At 42.5% G+C, this 26,512-nt stretch overlaps 1 protein-coding gene across 1 annotated transcript in view; it reads left to right on the forward strand.

Annotated features, from left to right (window-relative positions):
* The window catches only part of LOC126415893 (progestin and adipoQ receptor family member 3-like), a 193,956-nt gene that overhangs the window by 62,436 nt on the left and 105,008 nt on the right, over positions 1-26,512 (forward strand). The window contains exon 2 of the mRNA XM_050083464.1: positions 8,220-8,359. Coding sequence (XP_049939421.1) covers positions 8,258-8,359 — 102 coding nt within the window. The 5' untranslated portion in view covers positions 8,220-8,257. The remainder of the gene's footprint in view (positions 1-8,219; positions 8,360-26,512) is intronic.

Here is a 26,512-nt window from a genome sequence, read left to right on the forward strand (position 1 = left end):
AGAAGACAGTCAGTTACAGAAAGCGAGACGGAGTGCGTGTCGTCCAAGAATTTGAAGGGAGCTTTAAAACTTTAGCGGAGGTGCGTCCAGCATTTGCAACGGTAAGAATGGGACGGTTGACGATCTCGTATGTGTGGATTTGGTCATGTGATTCAGCCCTGATCTTCGGCCGGTTATTAATTTAAGTCTATTGTGGCCTTTATTTTCAATAGTTAGTACGAGGGGATTTCGAACACGTTTTTGCTCGGGTATTATATCTCAGTATTTGAAAAATGGTTCATATGGCTCTGAGCACTATGGGACTTAATATCGGAGGTCATCAGTCCCCTAGAACGTAGAACTACTTAAACTTAACTAACGTAAGGACATCACACACATCCATGCCCGAGGCAGGATTCGAACCTGCAACCGTAGTAGTCGCGCGGCTCCGGACTGAAGCGCCTAGAACCGCTCGGCCACCGCGACCATCTCAGTATTTGAGTATACTTCTCAAACCATTGTGAAACGTATGGCGAAGGGTACTTCACACTGTATCACATATTAGGGCTGCTTCTCGACCCCATTCACGTATGGAGCGCCGAAAGATTGATTGCTTGAATGCGTCTGTGTGCGCTGTAATTAGTCTAACCTTGTCTTCGCAGCCCGTACAGGAGCGGTATGTAGGGAGTTGTAGAAGATTCCTACTTTCCTCTCTTAATGATGGTTTATGAAACTTTGCAAAGCGGATTCCGTGAAATAGTTGCCACTTCAGATTTTTCGGCATTTTCGAGGCGCTCGCCAGTGCGTTGAACAAACCTACCACGATTCGTGAATTTCTCGTTTGTATACGGTCAATATGCACTGTCAGCCTTATGTAAATGTATTCGAATTATATCAGACGACGCTGGGAGAATTAGATCAGGAAATGAGACATTAAAAGTAGTAGATTAGTTTTGCTGTTTGGACTACAAAATAACTGATGATTACCGGACTACATGGGATATGAAATGCAGACTGTCAATAGCAAGAAAAGCATTTCTGAAAAAGACGAGTTCAGGTGAATAGGAATTTAGGTTTTACTGTTTCAGCATTTCGTCAATATAGAACAAGCCATCATTTTATCTCATGTAGAGTTTATTACAAAGCTGTCACAGCTGCAATATATTTGGACGACTAGTTTCTAACCGACTAGTTAATACTCCGGGTGGTGACTACACAAGAGGACGTCGTCATCAGGAGAAGCAAAACTGGCGTTCTACGGATCGGGGCGTGGAATTTAGATCCCCTAATCGGGCAGGAACGTTATAAAATGTAAAAATGGAAAGGGGCAGGTTGAAGTTAGCTATAGAGGGAATTAGTGAGGTTCAGTGGCAGCAGGAACAAACTTCTCGTCAGGTCATTACAGGCTTATAAATACAAAATCAAATAAGGGTAATACAGGAGTGGGTTTCACAATGAGTAAGAGAACACGAATGCAGGTAAGCTACTATGAACAGCATAGTGAACGCATTATCGTCTCCAAGACAGACACGAATCCCACACCTACTACAGTAGTACAAGTTTATATCCCATCGAGCTCCGTAAATGACAAAGAGATTGAAGAAACGGAAGATGAGATAAAAGGAATCATTCAGATACTTAAAGGGGACAAAAATTTAATTGTGATGTGGGACTGGAATTCGACAGTAGGGAAAGGAAAAGAAGGAAAAATAGTAGGTGGATATGGACTGGAGAAAGGAATGAAAGTGAAAGCCGCCTGGTAGAATTTTACACAGAACATAACTTAACCGTCGGTAACACTTGGTTAAAGAATCATGAAAGAAGGTTCTATTCGTGGAAGAGATATGGAGACGACGGAAGACTTCAAATATAGATTATATAATGATTAGACAGAGATTTCGAAACCATATTTTAAACTGTAATACATTTCTAGGGGCAGATGTGGACTCTGACCGCAATTTGGTGGGTAGAAGCGCTTTTCACGGAAGAAAGATATATACCGCCTATCAGAAAATTAAAGCGGTCTTTGGATAAAAGAGAAGCACCCGTATGAATATCAAGAGCTCAGATGGAAAACCAGTCCTAAGCAAAGAAGGGAAAGCTGAAAGGTGGAAGGAGCATATAGAGGGTCTGTACAAGAAAGATGAACTTGAAGGCACTATTATAGAAGTGGAAGACGACTTAGATTAAGCTGAGATGGAAGATATGATACTGCGAGAAGAATTTGACAGAGCTCTGAAAGACCTAAGTGGAAAGAGGGCCGGGAGAGTAGACGACACACCGTCAGAACCACTGATAGTCTTGGGAGAGTCAGCAATGACAAAACTATCCCATCTGGTGTGCAAGATGTATGGAACGGGTGAAATACCCCCACATTTCAAGAAGAATGTAATAATTCCAATTTCAAAGGAAGCAGTTGCTGACAGGTGTGAAAATTACGGAACTATCAGTTCAATAAGTCATGGATACAACATTTTAACACGAATTCTTTACAGAATAATGGAATAAGTGGTAGAAGTTGACCTCGGGGAATATCAGGGAGCCAAAGACTATTTACAACTTGTACAGTAACCAGATGGCAGCTATAAGAGTCGAGGGGCATGAAAGGGAAGCAGTGGTTGGATTGTAGCTTATCCCGATGTTATTCAGTCTGTGCATTGAACAAGCAATAAAGGAAATAAAAGAAAAATCTGGAGCAGGAATTAAAGTTCAAGGAGAAGAAATAAAAACTTCGAGATTTGCCTATGACACTAATTCTGTTAGAGGCTGCAAAGGACTTGGAAGAGCTGTTGAACAGAATGGACAGTGTCTTGAAAGGAAGACATAAGATGGACGTCAACAAAAGCAAAATTAGGATAATAGAAAGTAGTCGAATTAAATCAGGTGATACTGAAAGAATTGGATTAGGAAACGAGACACATAAAGTAGTGGATGATTTTTGCTATCTGAGCAGCAAAATAAATGTTGATGGCCAAAATAGAGAGGATATAAAATATAGACTGGTACCGACAAGAAAATTGGTTTAGAAGAACAGGAATTTGTTAACATCGAATGTAGACTTAAGTGTTAGGAAATCTTTTATGAATGAATTTGTCTGGAGTGTAGGCGAGTATGGAAGTGAAACGTAGGCGATGAACAGTTCAGACATAAAGAGAATAGAGGTTTTTGAAATGTGATGCTACAGTTGAATGCTGAAGATCATATGGGTAGCTCACATAACTAATTAGGAAACACTGAACAGAACTGAGAAGACAGGACTGAAAACCACAACAACAACAACATCAACAGTTCATTCTCAAGCCTGACGTACTGAGACTGCAGATAAAGTGACTGATCTTGACGCTAGATAAATGGCACAGTATAGATATGCTCACTATAGAAATCACAGTCAGTCAGTTTGATTCTGACTTTATCTACCATCACTGTGTATTGCATGGATTGCCAGTTTTAGATGGTCGTCATTAAGATCAGACACTTTCAGTGCAGTCGCAGTAGGCCAGGATAGAGAATGCACCAGTCGGTTCGAAACTAGTCGCCGAAATATGTGTACTGAAACTTCATAGTTATGCATTTAACTCTTCGCGAGATAAATTTAGGTGTTTCGAAGTCTTTCCCGAAGGCATTTGTCCGGAATGTAGGGTTGTATGGAACTGACAAGTGGACAATAAACAGTTCAGACAAGAAGAGAGTGGAAGATTTTGAAATGTAGTGCAGCAGAAGAATGTTGAAGATTGGTTGGACAGACTGAATAACTAACGAGGAGGTACTGAATGGACCTGGGAAAGAAAGAAACTTATGGCACATCTTCACTTCTTTCGACTGCATAACTGCACATGTCTATCAACATGACCACAGCTATTACATACAGTTTCGAATACTATCTCTCGTTAATTTCAGAATCTCCTAAGGATTTATACAGCAAGTACACCTTTAACTAACATTTAATTATAGCAAAAGTACCTAGAGTGACAGGTTTATGATACGAGTAAATCTTTACTGCTTTGTTGCCTTGAAACGGCATATTGTCATAACACGCAAGTTATAATACGGAAACAACGAAATACGATTAAGCCTCCCGAAAGCAGTGAGCAAGGCACACCCCTGACAGATTTCCGATTTCAGCCGAAGGCTGATATGGCCCTCTCAGTTAAGTCACTCGTGATTTTGTGGCGAGATAGTACGGGTGCAAACTTGTAAGATAAGCAGTAGCCGAATTTCCTTTTTAAATCGTGCATAACTTTTGCGCAGCGTATAACTGTATCCGCAGAACAAGAAGACTACGAATATACACTACTGGCCATTAAAATTGCTACACCACGAAGATGACGTGCTACAGAAGCGAAATTTAACCGACAGGAAGAAGATGCTGTTATATGCAAATGATTAGCTTTGCAAACCATTCACACAAGGTTGACGTCGGTGGCGACAACTACAACTTGCTGACATAAGGAATGTTTCCAACTGATTTCTCATACACAGCAGCAGTTGACTGGCGTTGCCTGGTGGAACGTTGTTGTGATGCCTCGTGTAAGGAGGAGAAATGCGTACCATCACGTTTCCGACTTTCATAAAGGTCGGATTGTCGGCTATCGCGATTGCGGTTTATTGTATCGCGACATTGCTGCTCGCGTTGGTCGAGATCCAATGACTGTTGGCAGAATATGGAATCCGTGGGTTCAGAAGGGTAATACGGAACGCCGTCCTGGATCACAACGGCCTCGTATCACTAGCAGTCGAGGTGACTGGCATCTTATCCGCATGGCTGTAACGGATCGTGCAGCCACGTCTCGATCCCTGAGTCAACAGATGGGGACGTCAGCAAGACAACAACCATGTGCACGAACAGTTCGACGATGTTTGCAGCAGCATGCTCGGAGACCTTGGCTGCGGTTACCCTTGACGCTGCATCACAGACAGGAGCGCCTGCGATGGTTTACTCAACGACGAACCTAGCTGCACGAATGGCAAAACGTCTTTTTATCGGTTGAATCCAGGTTCTGTTTACAGCATCATGATGGTCGCATCCGTGTTTGGCGACATCGCGGTGAATGCACATTGGAAGCGTGTATTCGTCATCGCCATACTGGCGTATCACCCGGCGTGGTGGTATGGGATGCCATTGGTTACACGTCTCGGTCACCTCTTGTTCGTATTGACGGCACTTTGAACAGTGGACGTTACATTTCAGATGTGTTACGACCCGTGGCTGTACCCTTCATTCGATCCCTGCGAAACCCTACATTTCAGTAGGATAATGCACGACCGCATGTTGCAGGTCCTGTACGGGCCTTTCTGGATACAGAAAATGTTCGCCTGCTGCCCTGGCCAGCACATTCTCCAGATCTCTCACCAACTGAAAACGTCTGGTCGATGGTGGCCGAGCAACTGGCTCGTCACAATACGCCAGTCACTACTCTTGATGAACTATGGTATCGTGTGGAAGCTGAATGGGGAGCTGTACCTGTACACTCCATCCAAGCTCTGTTTGACTCAATGCCCAGGCGTATCAAGGGCGTTATGACGGCCAGAGGTGGTTGTTCTGGGTACTGATTTCTCAGGATCTATGCACCAAAATTGCGTGAAAATGTAATCAAAAATGGTTCAAATGGCTCTGATCACTATGGGACTCAACTGCTGAGGTCATTAGTCCCCTAGAACTTAGAACTAGTTAAACCTAACTAACCTAAGGACATCACAAACATCCATGCCCGAGGCAGGATTCGAACCTGCGACCGTAGCGGTCTTGCGGTTCCAGACTGCAGCGCCTTTAACCGCACGGCCACTTCGGCTGGCGAAAATGGAATCACATGTCAGTTCTAGTATAATATATTTGTCCAATGAATACCCGTTTATCATCTGCATTTGTTCTTGGTGTAGCAATTTTAATGGCCAGTAGTGTATCTTATTTCAAGCACGTACAGAGTAAAAATGTTATCTGTCAGTGGTTTCGTACATTTGTGTTATACACCAGCACAGAAAGAACTTCAATGTGTTTGACTTTACGTGAATACGTGAATTCATAATTCTACACTAGTTTTCGTAATTTCCTTATGCACTATCGTGTACTATGCCCCTCTGTTTTGGATACTCAAAACATGGCAGAAGGTTCGTCAGTTTGCTTCACTCTCGTAACGAAGTTTCCTCTCTGTGGAATTCTGTCTCTTTGGTCCACAGGTGTTTCACAGGCGTGTTTTGTAAGTGACGTCCTTTGTAGACTGACTGCATTTTCGCAGTTCCTACAAATGAACTGAAGTCTTCTACCTGCTTTACCTACGACGCAACCCAAGTGATTAAGGGGGGGTAGGACGTCAAACGGGCCGACTTGGAGCAGGAGGGGCACCACAGGATTTTTAATTTCCACTGTCTATACTTCTACAAGTAAATTCATATAACTTTGTCAGCATGACCAGGAAGGATAAAGGATTCACACTCGTAGCAGCGGAAGTTCAAAAACATAACAAATTTTTTTTTACATGTGAAATTTCATCATTTTTTCACTTACTATTGGCTGCATTTGTTGCTATAGGTATACTTTTCTTCATAAGTACGAGAGACTGTTCGATGAATTTTGCACAGCATACAAACCATACTTACAGGTGTCTGAAACTCTAGAATCTATTTCATTTATGAAAAAATGAATGAGCAGTTACGTTTTAAACTTCATGATTAGAAAAAAATCTAATTTTGTAGTTAATTATCTCAATTTTTATCACAGTTTTTAATAGATTTGGAAAATTCTAGAGTTTCATACACCTATAAGTATGGTTTGTATGCTGTGCAAAATTCATCATAGAATCTCTCTTACTTGGGAAGAAAAATGTACCTATAGCAACTAATGCAGCCAACAGTAAGTGAAAAAGTGATGAAATTTCATATCTAAAAAAAAAAAATTATTTTGCTATGTTTTTGCACTTCCACTGCTATGAGTGTGAATCCTGAATCCTTCCTGGTCATTTTAATATTTTTTTTTTTTTGTGGGATCTGAAATTTAAAACCTCTCTCACACCGGACTGATTTAGCTTCACTGATCAGGATAGTAAAAAAATATGCGTATATTAAGGGAATATTCATTCCCAAAGCAGGCTTATCACATTCACACAATTCAATACTGTTCTATCCTGATTAAATTGAGCTTAACTTAAATTCCATAAGGCAGTGAAGCAATTTCGAAGTCTCGGTGCGACGAAAATTGTGAGTCGATCTCCTGAAAACATTTGTAATAATTATTAACTTTCGGTGATCACATGGGGAAGACCGGAGATCTGATGGTAAGACCGTGTTAGCCCATTTATTGAAAGTAATAAACTGGATATCTTGAGCGTACAAAAAGGCAGGTTCGTCCAGTGTAAGTCAGACGTTCCCCACTGATCCCGTGCAACACAGCGTAGTAAGCAGACACTGTCAATAATAATCAGTTAAATAATACGCGAACACACTTACTTTAGTTTAGTTCATGTATTAAATTCCTTCTCATACAGAATCTCATCAAGATGGCGACTAGCTCAACAATACATACATATACATCTTCGTTCTTTAACGGCTAATCGGCAAGATCTGAATCATTCTTTTCATATGAGAAAACATAGATAGCAGAGAAGCTATTCCATGGCGTAAATGCACGCTCCAAGGAATAATAGGGCTTGAAACTATTTTGCATTGATAATCATCGTATATTAAAGTTTAGGAATCGGTAAGATAAGAAGAGATATTTCGAGATATGTACTGAGTTATATAATTTATAAAATTTCTGAAAATATCGCGGTGAGACCGCTGCAAGAGACATTACATCATGCTGACAAAGTTTTATGAATTTATTTGTAAAAGTATAGACAGTAGAAAATAAAGTTTCCTGTGGTGCCTCTCCTGTTCCAAGTCGTCCCGTTTGACGTCCTACCCCCCTCGTAAGTGTTTTCGTGAGATGGATTGTGCTGTTTTGCGGCTTTTTAATGGAAACGTGTTGACTGGTCTGAGCGCCGGTATTCCTGGCTGCTGATAACTGTGCAGTATGTACTCGCGGCACATCAGTAGCATTAAGTGCCCTAAGCGGCAGTAGCGCGATGACGCCGGCCGGCGTGTCGCGTTGCTGCAACTCGTCTGCTGGCGGGAGAAAGCCGCGCCCCAGGTTTCGTCACGGGCCGGCCGCAGGCCGCCGGCTGCCGCCCAGGCGCAATCGCGGCCAGCTGGTCAAGTGCAACAGCCGGAGCGGTCTGACAGCGCGCTGCCCGCTGGCTGTGTTCCAGGTCCCAGCTACCAGCCACCAGCTACCAGGTGCCCAGCCATGAAGCTGCACGCCGCCGTCTGCGAGAAGTCCGCGCCGCCCGCCGACTCCACCGCCGTTTCCGCGTCGCCGGAGGAGCGCCTGATAGAAGACGGCAAACAGGTAGGCACGGCGCACTCGCCCTCTGCCTCTGTTGACTCATTGGCGCAGGGAGACTAAACAACAGCGGTCTTAACCCGCTACTGCCCGCACCGAAATTGAGTTTATTGTGCTATTACTCGTCACAGATTCTAGTAAAGCCAGATGATACCCTTAAAGAGTAGTAGAAGATGCTTTACCATTGGGTTGCTGCGTGAGTTCGTAGCGTTTTTCCGTAAGTTCAATAAACACAACAGATACACGTAACAGACTAGTCATCAATAATATATTCTCCTCCACTATTTACAGTAGTTTGTCTACGCTGAGGCAACTTTTCGCTGCCGCAACTGTAGAAAACATGTGCTTTAGAGGCGAAGAACTCGTCGAGCCATGTTCGGAGCTCCTTTTCATTCGGAAACGAAGATCCTTGAAGTTTGTTCGATAAAGAGCAGAAAAGGTGAAAATCTGAGGACGCAAGATCAGGTGAATAAGGTGGGTGCGAAATGACTTCCCAGCCTACGTCCTGTTTTAGTCAATCTAGCAGAAAGCGGACGGGAGTTATCGTAGGTTAGCATCACTTCACGCAGCCTTCCTGGTCGTTGTTCTTGGACTGCGTCTGCAAGACGTCTCAGTTGTTGAGAATAAATGCCAGTAGTGATGGTTACAAAAAAATGGTTCAAATGGCTCTGAGCACTATGGGACTTAACTTGGTCATCAGTACCCTAGAACTTAGAACTACTTAAACCTACCTAACCTAAGGACATCACACACACCCATGCCCGAGGCAGGATTTGAACCTGCGCAGCCTAGAACCGTTCGGCCACTCCGGCCGGCTGATGGTTACACCTCGAGGAAACAATTCGTAGTACACCACACCGTCGCTGTTCAACCACATGCATAACATTATCTTTTATGCATGTGCTCAGGTCTCTGTACGGGAAGTTGCTGCTTTGTTTGGGCTCAACCATTCCTTTCTTTTCCTTATGTTAGCAAAAAGACACCATTTCTCGTCACCAGTAACGATACAGGATAGGAGTAGTCAGTGTTGTTCACGAGCCAATTGATGACGAGGAAGCAGAGATGCACATATAGCTATCCCGCTGATTTTTGTTAGTTTAGCTTAGAGCATGCGGTATCCATACACCCGACTTTAGAACCTTCCCCATGGCTTGAAAATGTAGGACGATGGTGGAATGATCACAGTTCATCACATTTGCCAGTTCTCGAGCACAATGACGTGGATCATTGTGAATTAACGCTTTTAAACTATTTTCATCAAATCGCGAAGGTCTTCCTGAACGTGGTGAGTCAGTAATATCGTAACGAGTCTCCTTAAAACGAGAAAACCATTTCCTTGCCGTGCTCTGTCCTATGACATTATCCACATACTCGGCGCAAATGTTTCTGGCTGCCTCTGCTGCTGTCATCCCTCTCTTGAACTTAAACAGAAGAACATGTCGCCGGCCACTGTGGCGGTTCTAGGCTCTTCAGTTCGGAACCACGCAGCTGTTACGGTCGCAGGTTCGAATCCTGCCTCGAGCATGGATGTGTCTGTTAGGTTTACGTAGCTCTAAGTCTAGGGGGCTGATGACCTCAGATGTTAAGTCCCATAGTGCTTAGAGCCAAAAAGAATATGTCGGAAATGTTCCAATTTCTCCACTTGGCACTCCATTTTCTAAGGTGTACGGGTCCACTCTCTATCTCCAAATGACAAAAACTCAAATAGCAACAGTGAGCTACAAATAAAAAATGACAATAGATAAATAAACTCGTAACAACCGAAATACCAACATGCGAAACAAAAACTTATGCATCAACCTAATAATTATTTATTAGACTCAATATCTTCAGGATTGAGGGCTACAATATTCTGTGTCTTTTGACCTCCAATGCTTCGCACTGGAAAATTAAATGATGGTGTGGTCCCATGCCCTCACCACATAGTCTACACTAAGCGGCTTCTTCCTCTACACCCATCGTCTGTAGGTGTTTCCTCAACTCCTCATGCCGAATGGTTCAAGTGGCTCTAAGCACTATGGGACTTAACATCTGAGGTCATCAGTCCCCTAGACTTAGAACTACTTAAGCCTAACTAACCTAAGGACATCACACACATCCATGCCCGGGGCAGGATTCGAAACTGGGACCGTAGCAGCAGCGCGGTTCCAGACTGAAGCGCCTCAGGGCGGCTCATAGCCAGTCATAAGTTTAACCTGCCTACTATTCAAGCACAAGATTGCAGAACTTCTCTTAAAACGTGTTTACAGCATCTTTAGCTTACTGAAGTACGGATGCGCTGATGTATGCCTCTAGTGTTACGTGTGATTTCTCAGCCTCTCACAGTGCGGAAACAAAGAATCTCTGCTTCGTGTACCGCTCCTTTTTGTAAACATTACTCGTAAGAGAGTTTCATGTCGTATGCCATTGTGTTCAGTTCTTGTGTGCATCCATGATTAATGCGCCTCAAAGAGTTGTAGGAAGGGTTCTCACAAGGAAATAAAGCGTTTTAGGACCCTTGTCCGTATAATTCAGATTCTTCTTCCACGTGTGGAGATGTGTCCTGAAAGTCAGCCATACATTTTTGTTGCACTCTATATACGGGGTTTTGGCTATTATAGGTAAAAAAGAAAGGGGTGAGTAGAGAACAATGGAAGAAACAAAGAATTCCAATAAACATATGACCGGAAACCACCCGCCAGCATAACCGGGATATTAAAGCACTGCTTCTGGGACGGTTAGGTGAGCCGGCCGTAGATGAAATCCGCTCGGCGGATTAGCGACGAGGGTCTACCTGTCGACGAAGCTGTATGTGATTTTTAGGCGGTTTCCCACGTCCCACTAGGTGAATACCGAGCTGGTACTTAAGTTCAGCCTCAGTTACACGGTTCGCAAATATTAAGAAAACTTTCGCCCTCTTCCACATCAATAACGCTAGACGCAGGTAGTAGGGGTACACATATTACGTCGCAAGGGGGTAACAGGGAGACGAAAGCAAGGGCATCCGGTCACTCCGTAAGTTAACCGTGCCAAATCAGTTAGTAACCGTGCCGACCCTGCGCCGATGCAGGACAAAGGCATAAGAAAAAGAAGAGGGAGAAATATAGGTCCGGAAACCATGGTTTCCTCGATACGAGCTTTGCACAGGTGCAGTCATGACAACGTTACAACACTGTTAATATCTAAGGTTACGTTTTGGATTATGTTTCTTATCGTGAAAAGATGTGCATATTGGTATACTGGCACACTTTCATGTGGCTGTTCAGAAATGCGTAATGCGAAGCTTCGGCAACAAGTGCATCGGTGGTAGCTCGTCAAAGCAATAACCATCCACATCCCCCGACTTGAACCCATTGGATTCTTTTTCTGTGTGGGGATATTGTAAAGCTGTGGCATATTCCATGCCTGTTGATAGTGTCGATTAACTCCAGGAACGCATTGTGGGTGGTTGCCATTGCAGTCGTTCACACCTGGCATTTTTGAACGTGTACGGTCATCGATAAGGAGACGCGATAAACCACGTCTTCACCTGAACGGTGGCCTCGTGGAACACTTGGTCTAATGTGTTTGTTCTGAAGTGGGTATCTGCAATTAGGATCCTCAGGAACCCCGTATTCATGTACTCAGCCGTAATACGGCTTATCAGGAAAACACTCTTTTTGAGACCTATGTTTATTAGGAATACTGTAATGATGGAAGCTGAAGACACGAATAAAAATTTGTGCAACGATCGGTACTTGAATCGGCTCCCCTTACTGAGTAGACAGAATGCGAGCCCTTACACCAATGCAACACCACAGCTAACATTGCTGCACTGACTTATTTTCATCTGTTTAGATCGTCATTACTGCTGAAGCTCTCCAACACTGGAATAGCATCCCACTGTTGGACGTCATGGGGAAATCCTTTACATCAGGTGTAGGTGATGTGTAGTGACGATCTAAAAAGGCGAAAATAAGCTGAAGACGTGAATTAAGGGTTGTGTTGGAGAGGGCGTTGGACTTGAGCAGTCCATCAGAACTGGTAGTGTAGTGCTGCGGTGGTGCAGCAACCGACATTTATGCCTAAACAAGCAACGAGATCGGGGTTCAAGTCCTATCTGTGGCAGAACTTTTAATTCATTTCTTCAGCTTCCATCATTATCGTAGATAAAGATGAGACTCAAATGTTTCGAGGAAAATTTAATTATAAGATTTATTAGGATTATTTGCTTGTTTCATTCTGCTCCGCTCGCCGCTTTGTTTCGTGCTTGTAATAGCCGAACGCTTTGTGCACGGCCAGACGAGATGTGAGTGTTAAGGAAAGGATGTCCGTGATGTGTGAGTGGATATCTCGGTCTCTTGTGTCTTAATAGGCTAAAAGAGAAAGTTTTAGCTTTTTTGTTCAGCTGATTCTCTTTGCATTAAGTAATATCCAAGGTGAGCATCAGTACAGTTTTATTCATCTACGGAGATACTAATTAACCACCAATCACGGGGACAGCGAGCTGAATAGTTTAAGTGTCATAGTTTAGTGCGTCTTAGGCACTTTTTGTCAAACGGTTAGTGGATTTTAGTAGATGACAACGTGACTGATTAATTGATTTTATCCATGTTGATATAGCTCGACATTCTGAAGAAAACTTCTAATATGTGTTCCCGGGGAATCATCGCAGCAATTTCGCTGGTCAGAGCTGACATATTTCAAACCATGAGATAGTTTTGGATCCTTCAAAGGCGCTGATGATCATGTTCTTAAGTGCCAGTAGAATAATCAACATCCGTCTGAGTGACTTTTGATCTGATTAGAATATTAATACTTGTTTATTCACAGGCTTATACAGACTAAAAAATAACCCTGATAAGAAACATGTTTATTCAGATAAATTACCCGAGAATTTGATATGATGGTCCAGAGCAATAGGTATTTTGTTTGTTACCAAGATTCATCTTAATGCACAGAGGTTAATATTAAGTCAATAGAAAAATCAGTATACGAGTAAACTGTAAATGTACCTACATTAATATCCTCCTCTATCATGTGTCACCATTCGCGTTATCAACCTCGAGGGACAGTTTAAAATATTTTTCAGACTGCTAAAAACCTCGTTCGTATTCTGAACAGAATGTTTAAACCTTCCGGAAGTTCCCACCATTGGCTCAAGATGTCAAGTATCATGCTATCATCCCTAGGAAACAAGAAAGAAACTCTAGTGTTATTACGTAATGAGGAGAAGCACAGATTTCACGAATGTTTTTGTCGTTCCAGTCGCCATTTTCGTTTTTAATTAATGGCAGTTAATAGAATAAGAGTCCTTTTACACCCTAATGACTCTTCTTTCCGGTTCACATACGAGGATTACCAATTTAAGGTTCTCTAATCTCTTTCTTTTTCCTCTTGCCTCTAAGTGGCAACGGAAAGTAGATTGAGGTGCTGATAATAATAATTTCTTGTATAATGAATGCTCTCTCTGACAGCATTGCGTGACCATCCTCTACAAAACCCAGCTCATTTCTAGCTTGCATCTGCGCTTGCGACATAAAATGCTTATGGTTCTCAAGATCATAAAGTCACACCTATAAACTGCAATAGCTCACTAGGTTAACTCCAGAGTCGCAACAACCATGCACATTCTCATATCAAAATTCACCAAATAAGGTTCCTCTTCAGTCTCCAAAACTATCCGTCTTCCATGTTCCGCACTGTCCCATTCTCATGAGCCCCTTTCTCTTCCTCAACCTTCGTGGAAATCCAGACTCAGTCGCAACTAGCTTCTGTGTCGCATTCATTGTGTCCGGAGCCCAAACCTTCACGTAATGTTTTAACGTCTGTTATGAACGCCGTGCTTTGTTTATACTAGTAATGTGCAACTGTACATTTGTAATTAAGTGTAGCAGATGCACAGCAGACACTAGTCACTCTTAATTGGTGGCATTTTAAGAGCAAATTTGAAACGAAGACGTGAAGAAATAACGTAGAGTAACGTCTGAAGAAATATTTAGTAATGCTGTATTCATTGGTCAAATTAAGATCGAGAATGTGGACAAAACATGCTAAAAACACTATGATTGTATAATGCAACTACGGGACACAACAAAAAAAGTAGTTATCAACCACATGTTTCTATACATTCTCATTTCTAGCTGAACGAGTAAAACCTTAGTATTTAGAAACAGACAGGAACTTACTAATAACTTGTTGTACCTTCACGTACTCTTGCTTTCGATTGTGCAAAATCTTCATGCAACATATCATATCTTTTGACTACCACTATAACAGCTGTCCAGTACGCCTTAGATAAGTTCGTACCGACTAAGGTCCAAAGCGAGGGGAAAGATCCACCGTGGTATAACAATCATGTACGAAAGGTACTACGGAAACAAAGAAAGCTTCATCATAGGTTTAAGAGTAGTCGAATCATAGCTGATAAGGAAAAGCTGAACGAAGCGAAAAAGAGCGTAAAGAGAGCAATGAGAGAAGCATTCAACGAATTCGAACATAAAACATTGGCAAACAATCTAAACAAGAACCCTAAAAAGTTTTGGTCATATGTAAAATCGGTAAGCGGATCTAAATCCCCTATTCAGTCACTCGTTGACCACGATGGCACCGAAACAGAGGACGACCGAAGAAAGGCAGAAATACTGAATTCAGTGTTCCGAAACTGTTTCACTGCGGAAAATCGTAACACGGTCCCTGACTTCAGCCGTCGCACGGACGCCAAAATGGAAAATATTGAAATAAACGATATCGGAATTGAAAAACAACTGCTATCACTTAGTAGCGGAAAAGCATCCGGACCAGACGAGATACCTTTAAGATTCTACAGTGATTATGCTAAAGAACTTGCCCCCTTTCTATCAGCAATTTATCGTAGATCGCTGGAAGAACGTAAAGTACCTAGCGACTGGAAGAAAGCGCAGGTCGTTCCCATTTTCAAGAAGGGTCATAAATCAGATGCGAATAATTATAGGCCTATTTCGCTTACGTCAATCTGTTGTAGAATAATGGAACATGTTTTGTGTTCTCGTATTATGACGTTCTTAGATAATACAAATCTCCTTCATCATAACCAACATGGATTCCGCAAACAGAGATCATGTGAAACTCAGCTCGCCCTATTTGCCCAAGAAATTCACAGTGCCGTAGACACTGGCGAGCAGATTGATGCCGTATTCCTGGACTTCAGGAAGGCATTTGATACGGTTCCGCACTTACGTTTAGTGAAAAAAATACGAGCTTACGGAATATCGGACCAGGTTTGTGATTGTATTCAGGATTTCCTAGAAGAAAGAACACAACATGTCATTCTTAACGGTTCAAAATCTGCAGATGTAGAGGTAATTTCGGGAGTACCGCAGGGAAGCGTGATAGGACCTTTATTGTTTACAATATACATAAATGACTTAGTTGACAACATCGGTAGCTCCGTGAGGCTATTTGCAGATGACACGGTTGTCTACAAGAAAGTAGCAACATCAGAAGACTCGTACGTACTCCAGGAGGACCTGCAGAGGATTAATGCATGGTGCGACAGCTGGCAGCTTTCCCTAAACGTAGATAAATGTAATATAATGCGCATACATAGGGGCAGAAATCCATTCCAGTACGATTATGCCATAGGTGGTAAATCATTGGAAGCGGTAACGACCGTAAAATACTTAGGAGTTACTATCCGGAGCGATCTGAAGTGGAATGATCACATAAAACAAATAGTGGGAAAAGCAGGCGCCAGGTTGAGATTCATAGGAAGAATTCTAAGAAAATGTGACTCATCGACGAAAGAAGTAGCTTACAAAACGCTTGTTCGTCCGATTCTTGAGTATTGCTCATCAGTATGGGACCCTTACCAGGTTGGATTAATAGAAGAGATAGACATGATCCAGCGAAAAGCAGCGCGATTCGTCATGGGGACATTTAGTCAGCGCGAGAGCGTTACGGAGATGCTGAACAAGCTCCAGTGGCGGACACTTCAAGAAAGGCGTTACGCAATACGGAGAGGTTTATTATCGAAATTACGAGAGAGCACATTCCGGGAAGAGATGGGCAACATATTACTACCGCCCACATATATCTCGCGTAATGATCACAACGAAAAGATCCGAGAAATTAGAGCAAATACGGAGACTTACAAGCAGTCGTTCTTCCCACGCACATTTCGTGAATGGAACAGGGAAGGGGGGATCAGATAGTGGTACAATAAGTACCCTCCGCCACACACCGTAAGGTGGCTCGCGGAGTATAGATGTAGATGTAGATGTAGAAGACTTTCGAGGCGACGAATACGAAGTTTAATTGAAAATTTGCCGCTTACACCTAGTAGGTTCAGTCGCAGTATGATTGCCTTCGTTGTACCTTTGTTTTTTACAAACACATGAACAGCGGTATGACTTTTTAAATGGCACCCTGTATTTTTTATTCGGTAATTCATTTCCTCTCCTAAAGACCTATTCAAAAATGTATTACAATGTACCGTTCACTGAAACACACCGTTATTAATTACATAACACAACACTGACGTTGAGGCTCCCAGCACTTAGTGCAGATACTCGGGGTAATGGAACACATCCACGTGCTGACGTTGACAGAGGACAAATGTAAATATAAGTAGAATGCACACCCGTCAATCCGTCAACCATCGTCAGTTGAAGAGTAATGTGAGTAGAATATACACCAACGAAGAGAAGGTAGAAGTGCTACTCATCTATGGGGAATGTAAGTTAGCAGAACAGTAATTGCAATACTGTTTTCTTATGTACGGGTACATTTAGTACAGTAGTTCAGTCCTTTTAAATACTGTTTTGTAGAGCAAGCATACAGTAAAGGCTGTCCTTCCTACAAACTCCATCGATATAACGTTTCTTTTATTGTTGTTGTTGTTGTTGTTGTTGTTGTTGAAGGTAGGCGAAATGCTACGCAGGCAGCGGCACTGTACAGAGAACGATATCCTGACAAGAACCCACTTTCCCGACGGATGTTTTCTCATTTTCTCGTCTTGTTGCGACGCTTCAGGAAACGAGAAATTCAACTCACGACAATGCAATTGTCGTAGCACTCGCACACACGAAGCTGTTGAAGTTACTGTTCTCGCTTCCGTTGTTATTAATCCACATGTGAGCACACGAGAACTTGAACACGAGATTGGAAATCCTAAAACCAGTGTACATCGTATTCTTACACGTCATCGGTTCCATTCTTACCATGTACACCTACATCAAGAATTGCATGGGAATGATTTCCAGAATCGTGTACAATTCTGTCAGTGGGCACAGCAGCAAATCCTCGCCAACCCTAACTTCCTCTCCAATGTTCTATTTACCGATGAATCTTCCTTCTCAAAGGAGAGGGAAATACAAGGAATATGCATTATTGGTCCAGCGACTACCACGATGCTTAGACAGTTGGAACATCAGCGTCAATGGAGAGTTAAAGTCTGGTGTGGGATGCTTGGTACTACAATTATTTGCCCTATTTCATCAATGGTAGTCTAAACGGCACAGCGTATGCCAACTTCCTCAGACGATTCTTCCTCCTCTTCTGGATGAAGTTCCGCTAAGAACCAGAATGCTTATGTGGTATCAACACGATGCAAGTCCAGCACATAATGCCTTGCGTGCACGTCGTGTTCTGAACCGAAGGTATCCTGCCAGATGGACTAGCCGAGGAGGAACAGTTACTTGGCCTGCTAGGTCTCCTGATTTAAATCCTCTGGACATTTTTCTTTGGGGATGCATTAAATACGTTGTCTATCGCGACATTCCAACAACTCCAGAGGACATGCGGGAACGTATCGTGCTTGCTTGTAATTCTCTTCAGCAGGCAACACTGGAAGCAGTAAATAATTCTTTCATTCAACGAGTGTACCAGTGTATCGGTGTCCAGGATCACCACTCTGAGCAACTTTAAATGTTCTACTCCTGGGCAATGGTACAGGAGAGTCAAAGTCAATTTTGTGGTATGTTTTTCCTTGATTTTCATTTCTTTTCTGACTCCAGCAAGTGGACGAGTTTGTGATCCCGGGCTCTAAGTCAATGTTGTGTTATGTAATTAATAACGTTGTGTTTCAGTGAATGGTACACTGTGATATATTTTTGAATGGGTCTTTAGGAGAGGAAATGAATTACCAAATAAAAAATACAGGGTGCCATTTAAGAAAGTCATACCGCTGTTCATATGTTTGTAAAAAATAAAGCTACAACGAAGGCAATCATGCTGGCTGATGTCCCCCTGACGGCTAAGGAACATTTGCTTGAAACATTTTGTAATTTGCATCTGGACAAACAGTTATTTAGGGTGGTCAAAATAAATGGGACACCCTGTATATTTATTTGTGATAGTAAATAGTTGTTGTTTGATACTACAGTCATCAGTGCTACGATTTGATTTGGTGTAGCTTTCCATGTCAGCCTTTCTTACGCATAACTACTGAACACTGCATCCATTTAACCCCATCTACAATTTTGACCACCCACACTTCCCCCCATTACCAAACTATCTCTTTTTTTTCAGTCGTACTACAAAGTACCTTAATTCTACTCAGTACTCGCTCATTAGTTACTTATCCAACCATTTAATCCTCGGCATTTTTCTGTATCAGCACATTGCAGAAGCCTGTATTCGCTTCTTGTCTGTACTGTTTACAATCCACTTTCATTTCCATATAAGGCTACACTCCAGACAACGAGCATGCAACAGCAAGTTCATCACAAAGCATAATAAACAACGTACCGCAGAAATATTGTTTCAAAGATATTCATATCTTCCGTACCAATGCGAGTGAACTTGCAAAAGTACACCAATGTGAGCAACGTTTGATGTGTTTGCGAAGAGACTGATTCTGTGTGTCGCTAAATATTTCCCACTCACCCAGTCGTTCAGTATTCTCCACCTCAATGCCTGTTATGTCCGCCTAGGACTCACCATCGTTGGTCACAAATCGTGCATTGAAGTCCTGGGTCCGATTCGCAACGGCAGCCGTCCCGTAACACCGTTACCTTCGATATTACGCCAGGATAGTACACTTCAAGTAACACGTTACGCAATCAGAATCGGCAAGTCCACGTGCCCGTTCGTACAAACAATGCACACCGTGCCCTGTTTCTCCACATCGCAACAGGCGACCGACTCCATACCTGATGGTCGCACGCCGCTTACGGCAGCACAGTGCTGGCTCGCGCTGCCTTAACGGTCAAGGTCGTATGTCGTGAAAGAATGACTCGTTAGTGTGCAACACGTGGTCAACCAATTGCCACTCCTTCCTACTTCGATTAAAAGTGCTCGCGCTGCAGTTATGTTTTCTAGTCTAAACACTAGGCAATCTCTTCACGCCACGAATATCTACACTACTGGCCATTAAAATTGCTACACCACGAAGATGACGTGCTACAGACGCGAAATTTAACCGACAGGAAGAAGATGCTGTGATATGCAAATTAGTAGCTTTTCAGAGCATTCACACAAGGTTGGCGCCGGTGCTGACACCTACAACGGGCTGACATGAGGAACGTTTCCAACCGATTTCTCATACACAAACAGCAGTTGACCGGCGTTGCCTGGTGAAACGTTGTTGTGATGCCTCGTGTAACGAGGAGAAATGCGTACCATCACGTTTCCGACTTTGATAAAGGTCGGATTGTAGCCTATCGCGATTGCGGTTTATCGTATCGCGACATTGCTGCTCGCGTTGGTCGAGATCCAATAACTGTTAGCAGAATATGGAATCGGTGGGTTCAGGAGGGTAATACGGAACGCCGTGCTGGATCACAACGGCCTCGTATCACTAGCAGTCGAGATGACAGGCATCTTATCCGCATGGCTGTAACGGATCGTGCAGCCACGTCTCGATCCCTGAGTCAGCAGATGGGGGCGTTTGCAAGACAACAACCATCTACACGAACAGTTCGACGACGGTTGCAGCAGCATGGACTATCAGTTCGGAGACCATGGCTGCGGTTATCCTTGACGCTGCATCACAGACAGGAGCGCCTGCGATGGTGTACTCAACGAAGAACCTGGTTGCACGATTGGCAAAACTTCATTTTTTCGGATGAATCCAGGTTCTGTTTACAGCGTCATGATGGTCGCATCCATGTTTGGCGACATCGCGGTGAACGCACATTGGAAGCGTGTATTCGTCATCGCCATGCTGGAGTATCACCCGGCGTGATGGTATGGGGTGCCATTGGTTACACGTCTTGGTCACCTCCTGTTCGCATTGACGGCACTTTGATCAGTGGACGTTACATTTCAGATGTGTTACGACCCGTGGCTCTACCCTTCATTCGATCCCTGCGAAACCCTACATTTCAGCAGGATAATGCACGGCCGCATATTGCAGATCCTGTATGGGCCTTTCTGGATACAGAAAATGTTCGACTGCTGCCCTGGCCAGCACATTCTCCAGATCTCTCACCAATTGAAAACATCTGGTCAATGGTGGCCGAGCAACTGGCTCGTCACAATACGCCAGTCACTTCTTTTGATGAACTGTGGTATCGTGTGGAAGCTGCATGGGCAGCTGTACCTGTACACGCCATTCAAGCTCTGTTTGACTCAATGCCCAGGCGTATCAAGGCCATTATTACGGCCAGAGGGGTTGTTCTGGGTACAGATTTCTCAGCATCTATGCACCAAAATTGCGTGCAAATGTAATCACATGTCAGTTCTAGTATAATATATTTGTCCAGTGAATACCCGTTTATCATCTGCATTTGTTCTTGGTGTAGCAATTTTAATGGCCAGTAGTGTAGTTTCACATTTCCTTTCTTGATGGACACTTTCCAATTTTCAGTTCTAGGGAACTTCCTAGCTGGAAGAGTGGCAGATGTGAATGCCTTTATTGCCCTAACCAGATGTGACGCATCTTTTTTTATGGTATTCCACAGCGCTGGCATCACCCCATATCTGTGAAATTTCTTAGGGGCCCACAATACGAGAGCGCTTTGGTAAGTCTGCTAAAAGAGTGAGGAAAAATATTCACTTCCTAAACACTTCAATTTACTCTTGACATAGTTTCCTTCAAGGAATATACACTTCGTCCAGCGATCCTCCAGCTTTTTCATCCCTTCGGAAAAATAGGTTTCGTCAAACTGTGCAAAATATTTGTTGACTGTAACTACCACTTCCTCATTTGATGAAAATTTCTTCCCAGCAAACCAAAGTTTAGGGATTCGGAAGAAGTCTCTTGGGACTAAGTCTGGTAAACAGTGTAGGTGATGAACCAATTGAAAGCCCAGTTCATCCACTATCGCCATTGTTGTCGCTGGTGTGTGGGATGGTGCACTTTTTTGCGTGCCAATATTGGTCTTTTTTCAGCCAACGCCAAGTTTCAGATGATCCAACAATGAAACATCAAAGTGTCCATTTAGTATTCTGCCTTTTTCCGAGTAATCTTGAAAATTTTTCTTTCGGAATCCCAAAAAAAATAATGGCCTTCACTTTACCACCTCACAAAATGGTCTTTGCCCTCTTCAGTGCACTTTCACTTACCTTTTTACACTATTTTGACAGCCAATTTAGCTAATGGTGAATCCAGGTTCATCAACAATCAAAAATCGACGCAAAAAGTCTTGTGGATTGCAATTAAACATCGCCAGACACTGCGTTGCAATGTTGTACCGACTGTTCGCGTCTGTGAGCGGTTACGGCACCCATCCCGCATGCAGCTTCTTCATAGCCAGTTATCTGTGCAAGATATTATGTACTCGCTCGCTACAGTCTTAGCAATCTCAGGAATTTTTATTCGGCGGTCTTGCGTGAGTTTTGTCATTGGTTTCCTTTGTGGTGACCTCAACTGGACAGCCGGAGCGTGCTTCGTTTTCGGTACTTGTCCTACCACGTTTAAATTCAGTAATCCAAAAGTAAATGGTCTTCAATGATGGTGCAGTGTCCGTGTGAATTTCATCCAGTTCTGTTTTGATTTGTGTGTCACTGCAGTCCTTCAAATGATACGTTTAATAACAGCACGAAACGTGGTTTTCTCCATTTTCAATAGGAGTCGACACACTGACCAATTCAGACAGCCATCAAGAATGAACTGTAAGCTGTACATTGTTGAAATTCCTTATACGATCTTTGGAATAATCGAGTTTACCAATATGAAGGCGCAACAAAAATATTCAATTCTTTTACGGAAATATAGCAGACTTATCAAACCACACTCGTATTCTAAACACTATCCGAAACATCACAAGCAGAACCTTTCTACCTGTCTCCTGCTGCAAGACCTCACGTCGCTTACGCGCAGTGGAGAAAACAACAGCTGAAAGACAAAATCCCTTTTATCCTCAGTGACAAAGATGTTAGAAGTGACAAGTCCTTTCGTTTTATAGAATACTGACGAGTTTCGCGTACAATGCGTTTTCCTTTCCGGAATCACGTAAACACAGACGGCCATCTTTTTGACTGACTAGCTTGGAGGACACACAGTCGTGAACGACGGGCGACATACCGGTTCCACGGGCACAGTACATGAAGTCCATGTGTTATTTAGCCGTTATCTCCTGTTAGAACTAGAACGGAGTGATATACATTCATAACCTCTATCAACGTTCCTAATCGTGCGAATGCAAATTATGTACTTACACTGCTACAGTAACGAAATCACACTTAGTGTAAACGTAGACGATGCATGGCTGAGTTTTTAATATCATCTTCGGCGGCTAACTTATTATTTAGCGTTTTTAGTGGTATTTACATAACTTTTCTCGTTTTGACACCGAAGAGCCAAAGAAACGGGTAACATCGTGTACGGCACCCGCGAGCACGCAGAAATGCCGCAACACGACGTGGCGTGGTCTCGACTAATGTCTGAAGTAGTGCTTGAGGGAACTAACACCATGACCCCTGCAGAACTGTCCATAAATCCGTTAGAGTACGACGGGATGGAGATCTGAACAGCACATTGCGGGGGACTCCAGATATTCTCAGTGATTTAGCCAGAGGAAGTGTTTAAACTCAGAAGAGAGTTTCCTGTAGCCACTGCGTGGCCATTCTGGGCGTGTGAGGTGTCGCATTGTCCCGCTGGAATGACCAAGTCCGTCGGAATGCACAATGAACATAAATGGATGCACGTGGTCAGACAGGATGCTGACCTAGTATTACCTTTCAGAGTCGTATCTAGACGTATCAGGGGTCCTATATCAGTCTAACTGCACAGTCCCCTGCTGACATGCAGGGTCCATGGATTCATGACGTTCTCTCCATACCCGTACACGTCCATCCGATCGATACAATTTGAAGCGAGACTCGTCCGACCAGGCCACATGTTTCCAGTCAGCAACAGTCCAATGTCGGTGTTGACGGCCCCAGGCGAGGCGTAAAGCTTCGTGTCGTGCAGTCATCAAGGGTACACATGTGGGCCTTCGACTCCGAAAGCCCATATACATGATATTTCTTTGAATGTTTCGCACGCTGACACATGTTGATGGCCCAGCATTGAAATCTGTAGCAGTTTGCAGAAGGGTTGCACGTCTGTCACGTTGAACGATTCTATTCAGTCGTCGTTGGACCTTTTCTTGCAGGATCTTTCTCCGGCAGCAGTGATGTCGGAGTTTTGATATTTTACCGAATTCCTGATATTCACAAAACACTCGTAAAATTGTCATACAGGAAAATCCTCACTTCATCGCTGCCTTGGAGATGCTGTGTCCCATCGCTCGTGCGCCTTCTATAACACCACGTTCAAACTCACTCCAATCTTGATAGCCTGCCATGGTAGCAGCAGTAACCCACTAAGTACTGCGCCAGACACTTGTCATGTATAGGCGTTGCCGACCACAGCGCCGAATTCTGCCTGTTTACATGTCTCTGTAATTGAATACGCATGCCTGTACCAGTTTCTTTGGCGTTTCAGTGTAGTAACTCTGCTGTGCTATGTTACTCCAACTGCAAGTGTACGAATGAAAGTAAGAACATTAATTTTATATCTTTACGAGAAAACTGTTGCTAATTTAAATGTTGATCTGCCCCCGTTTGAGTGACAAAAAGGAATCGCCTGGTCTTTTACCTAAGCTTTCACGTTAGAGTTGCTATGTGTTCCGGAGTAGCAAACTTATTCTTACTCCAAACAATCGTAATTTTTCCTCGTCATTTTCTGTCTTCTACCGCGTCAGTTTTCTTAAGCAGTTCATTTTAAGAGACCAAATCATATTTTATTTCGAGACTGAGCTATGCAAAGACGCAGTACAAACAAGCACTCAAACAAGCAAATACATTTTCTCTAGGAAGTTGTTTTCCTACACAGTTGTTCCACGAAGCAGGAACTTTATATGTTGTTGATAATACGTAATATATTTTGAAATGCTTGGGAAGGTTTCGGTTTACAACTTTCACAATATTCCATGAGACAGCTATTCTTCTGAACATCAGTTTCGTTTAATAATAGCGTAATGTTGTCTTTTGTTAACTGCAGACTCATAAAGAGTTTTATCTTCTACGTCGTACCACGATGATACGTAGTTATTTTGTAGAATATTAAAAATACGTTCATAAAACGAATGAGTTCTACAATATAATAGCGAAGTATGAAACACCTAATTTTGATTACTAGTTACTTTGTTTTTGTTAACCTTTAATAGAGTTCGTATATCCCAAAGGAAACAGGTGGACATTTGGGTTCCTTTAATGAATTCAGCGTCATGTCTGGCCTTATACAAAAGACCATTTTTTCAGCATTCCACTTCTCCACAAACTCATGTCATATACATATTCCTTTTTTGCAAGATCAAGGTCTTCTTTCTTTCTTATGTCGTTACCGTACTGGGCTATTTGCCTTTATAAAAAATGACGGAAATGTAATGTCTACCCAATATAAGTTATTTTGTTTTTTCATACTTTTATTGTTTACAATTATTTTTCTTGCCAAATTTTCATTATAACTTAACCTATACTCTACAAGGCATTTAAAGGTTGCTTTATTCAATCTGTCATATTCTATCACGTCTATATTGCAGTTCTCTTCAAGATCTCGTCTTTTCTTTAGAAGTTCCTTTGTTTCGTTTGAGATTTTCCTTTATTTTGCCGCATCATATGTACATTTTTTTCTGTTATTATATAATGAACCGGTTTTGTCTTTCAATAAGATCTTTTTTTCCTACAATTCTGAAAATTAAGCAACTATGTTTCCCTGCTCTTAAGCCAGTCCTCATAATATCTATTTCCTATTTCCGACAGATGAGAGTTTCTTTCTAGCTGTACTCCTATCAGTATTTTACTCTGCATCTCACTGATCTATGATTACTTAAATTTTTGAATGCTTTAGGATCGTCACATTCTGGACAATTGTTTTTTTGCTTAATGAAAAACAGTCAGTTTCATTTTTTGATGTGTGTGGTCATTGCGAAATCTACTTTGTATTTGAAACTTCCTGGCAGATTAAAACTGTATTTGCTCTCTTGTGAAGGAATTGATTAAGGAAAGTCATTTCGGTCTCGAATAATTACGTTAATGTAGGACTTCTGACATTTCTGATATCTTACCTACAGTTTCTCGCTAAAATACCAATCTTTAGCTTTTGTTCAGTTTTGTATTAAAATCCTCTAGTAGTGGGATTTTCTGTAATTTAGAAGTTTTTGTTAACCTTTGTAGAGGTCTGCTACCTCATCTGAATGCGAAAATATTGGTGAGCAGACTTGCGTGATTGCTATGAAATACTTTTTATTTATTTTTAAAACAAATCAAATGGATTCGACGGAATTAATCATGTCACATACTTATATAGAATTAAATAGGATGTTCCTAAAAATGTTCGTATGGGACACAGCACTGCATAGAAGCACATCATGAACCATTGGAAATCTGGAGATGAAAATACTTAAATGTGGTGCTACCAAAAAATGATGAAAATCAAATGAACACATACTGTACAGACAGATCCCCAAGACAAATTGGTAGATCTCATAGGAAAAAACTAATGGAACTGCAGTGCTGCTATAAAAGAGAAGTCATAGTAGCTATATGGAGAGGAATCATTTTCTTCCTTAATAGCCATAGTTGAGTAATGGGAAAAGATGAAGATAACGAGTTGGGTCGTGTCTGGAGCATGCGCCATTGTCTAGGCCGTTAATATGATTCGTCAGCACGGATCAGTATATGAACTACCTCAATCCCTCAGTGAAATATGCCATTACGTTTCTACGATCAAAATGTGGCTGTATTCGCAGAGACTGGCATGAAAACAAGACGACCTTGAGTAATTCAGCG

This window comes from Schistocerca serialis, chromosome 1 (genome assembly GCF_023864345.2).
Source record: "Schistocerca serialis cubense isolate TAMUIC-IGC-003099 chromosome 1, iqSchSeri2.2, whole genome shotgun sequence".
Taxonomy (NCBI): domain Eukaryota; kingdom Metazoa; phylum Arthropoda; class Insecta; order Orthoptera; family Acrididae; genus Schistocerca; species Schistocerca serialis.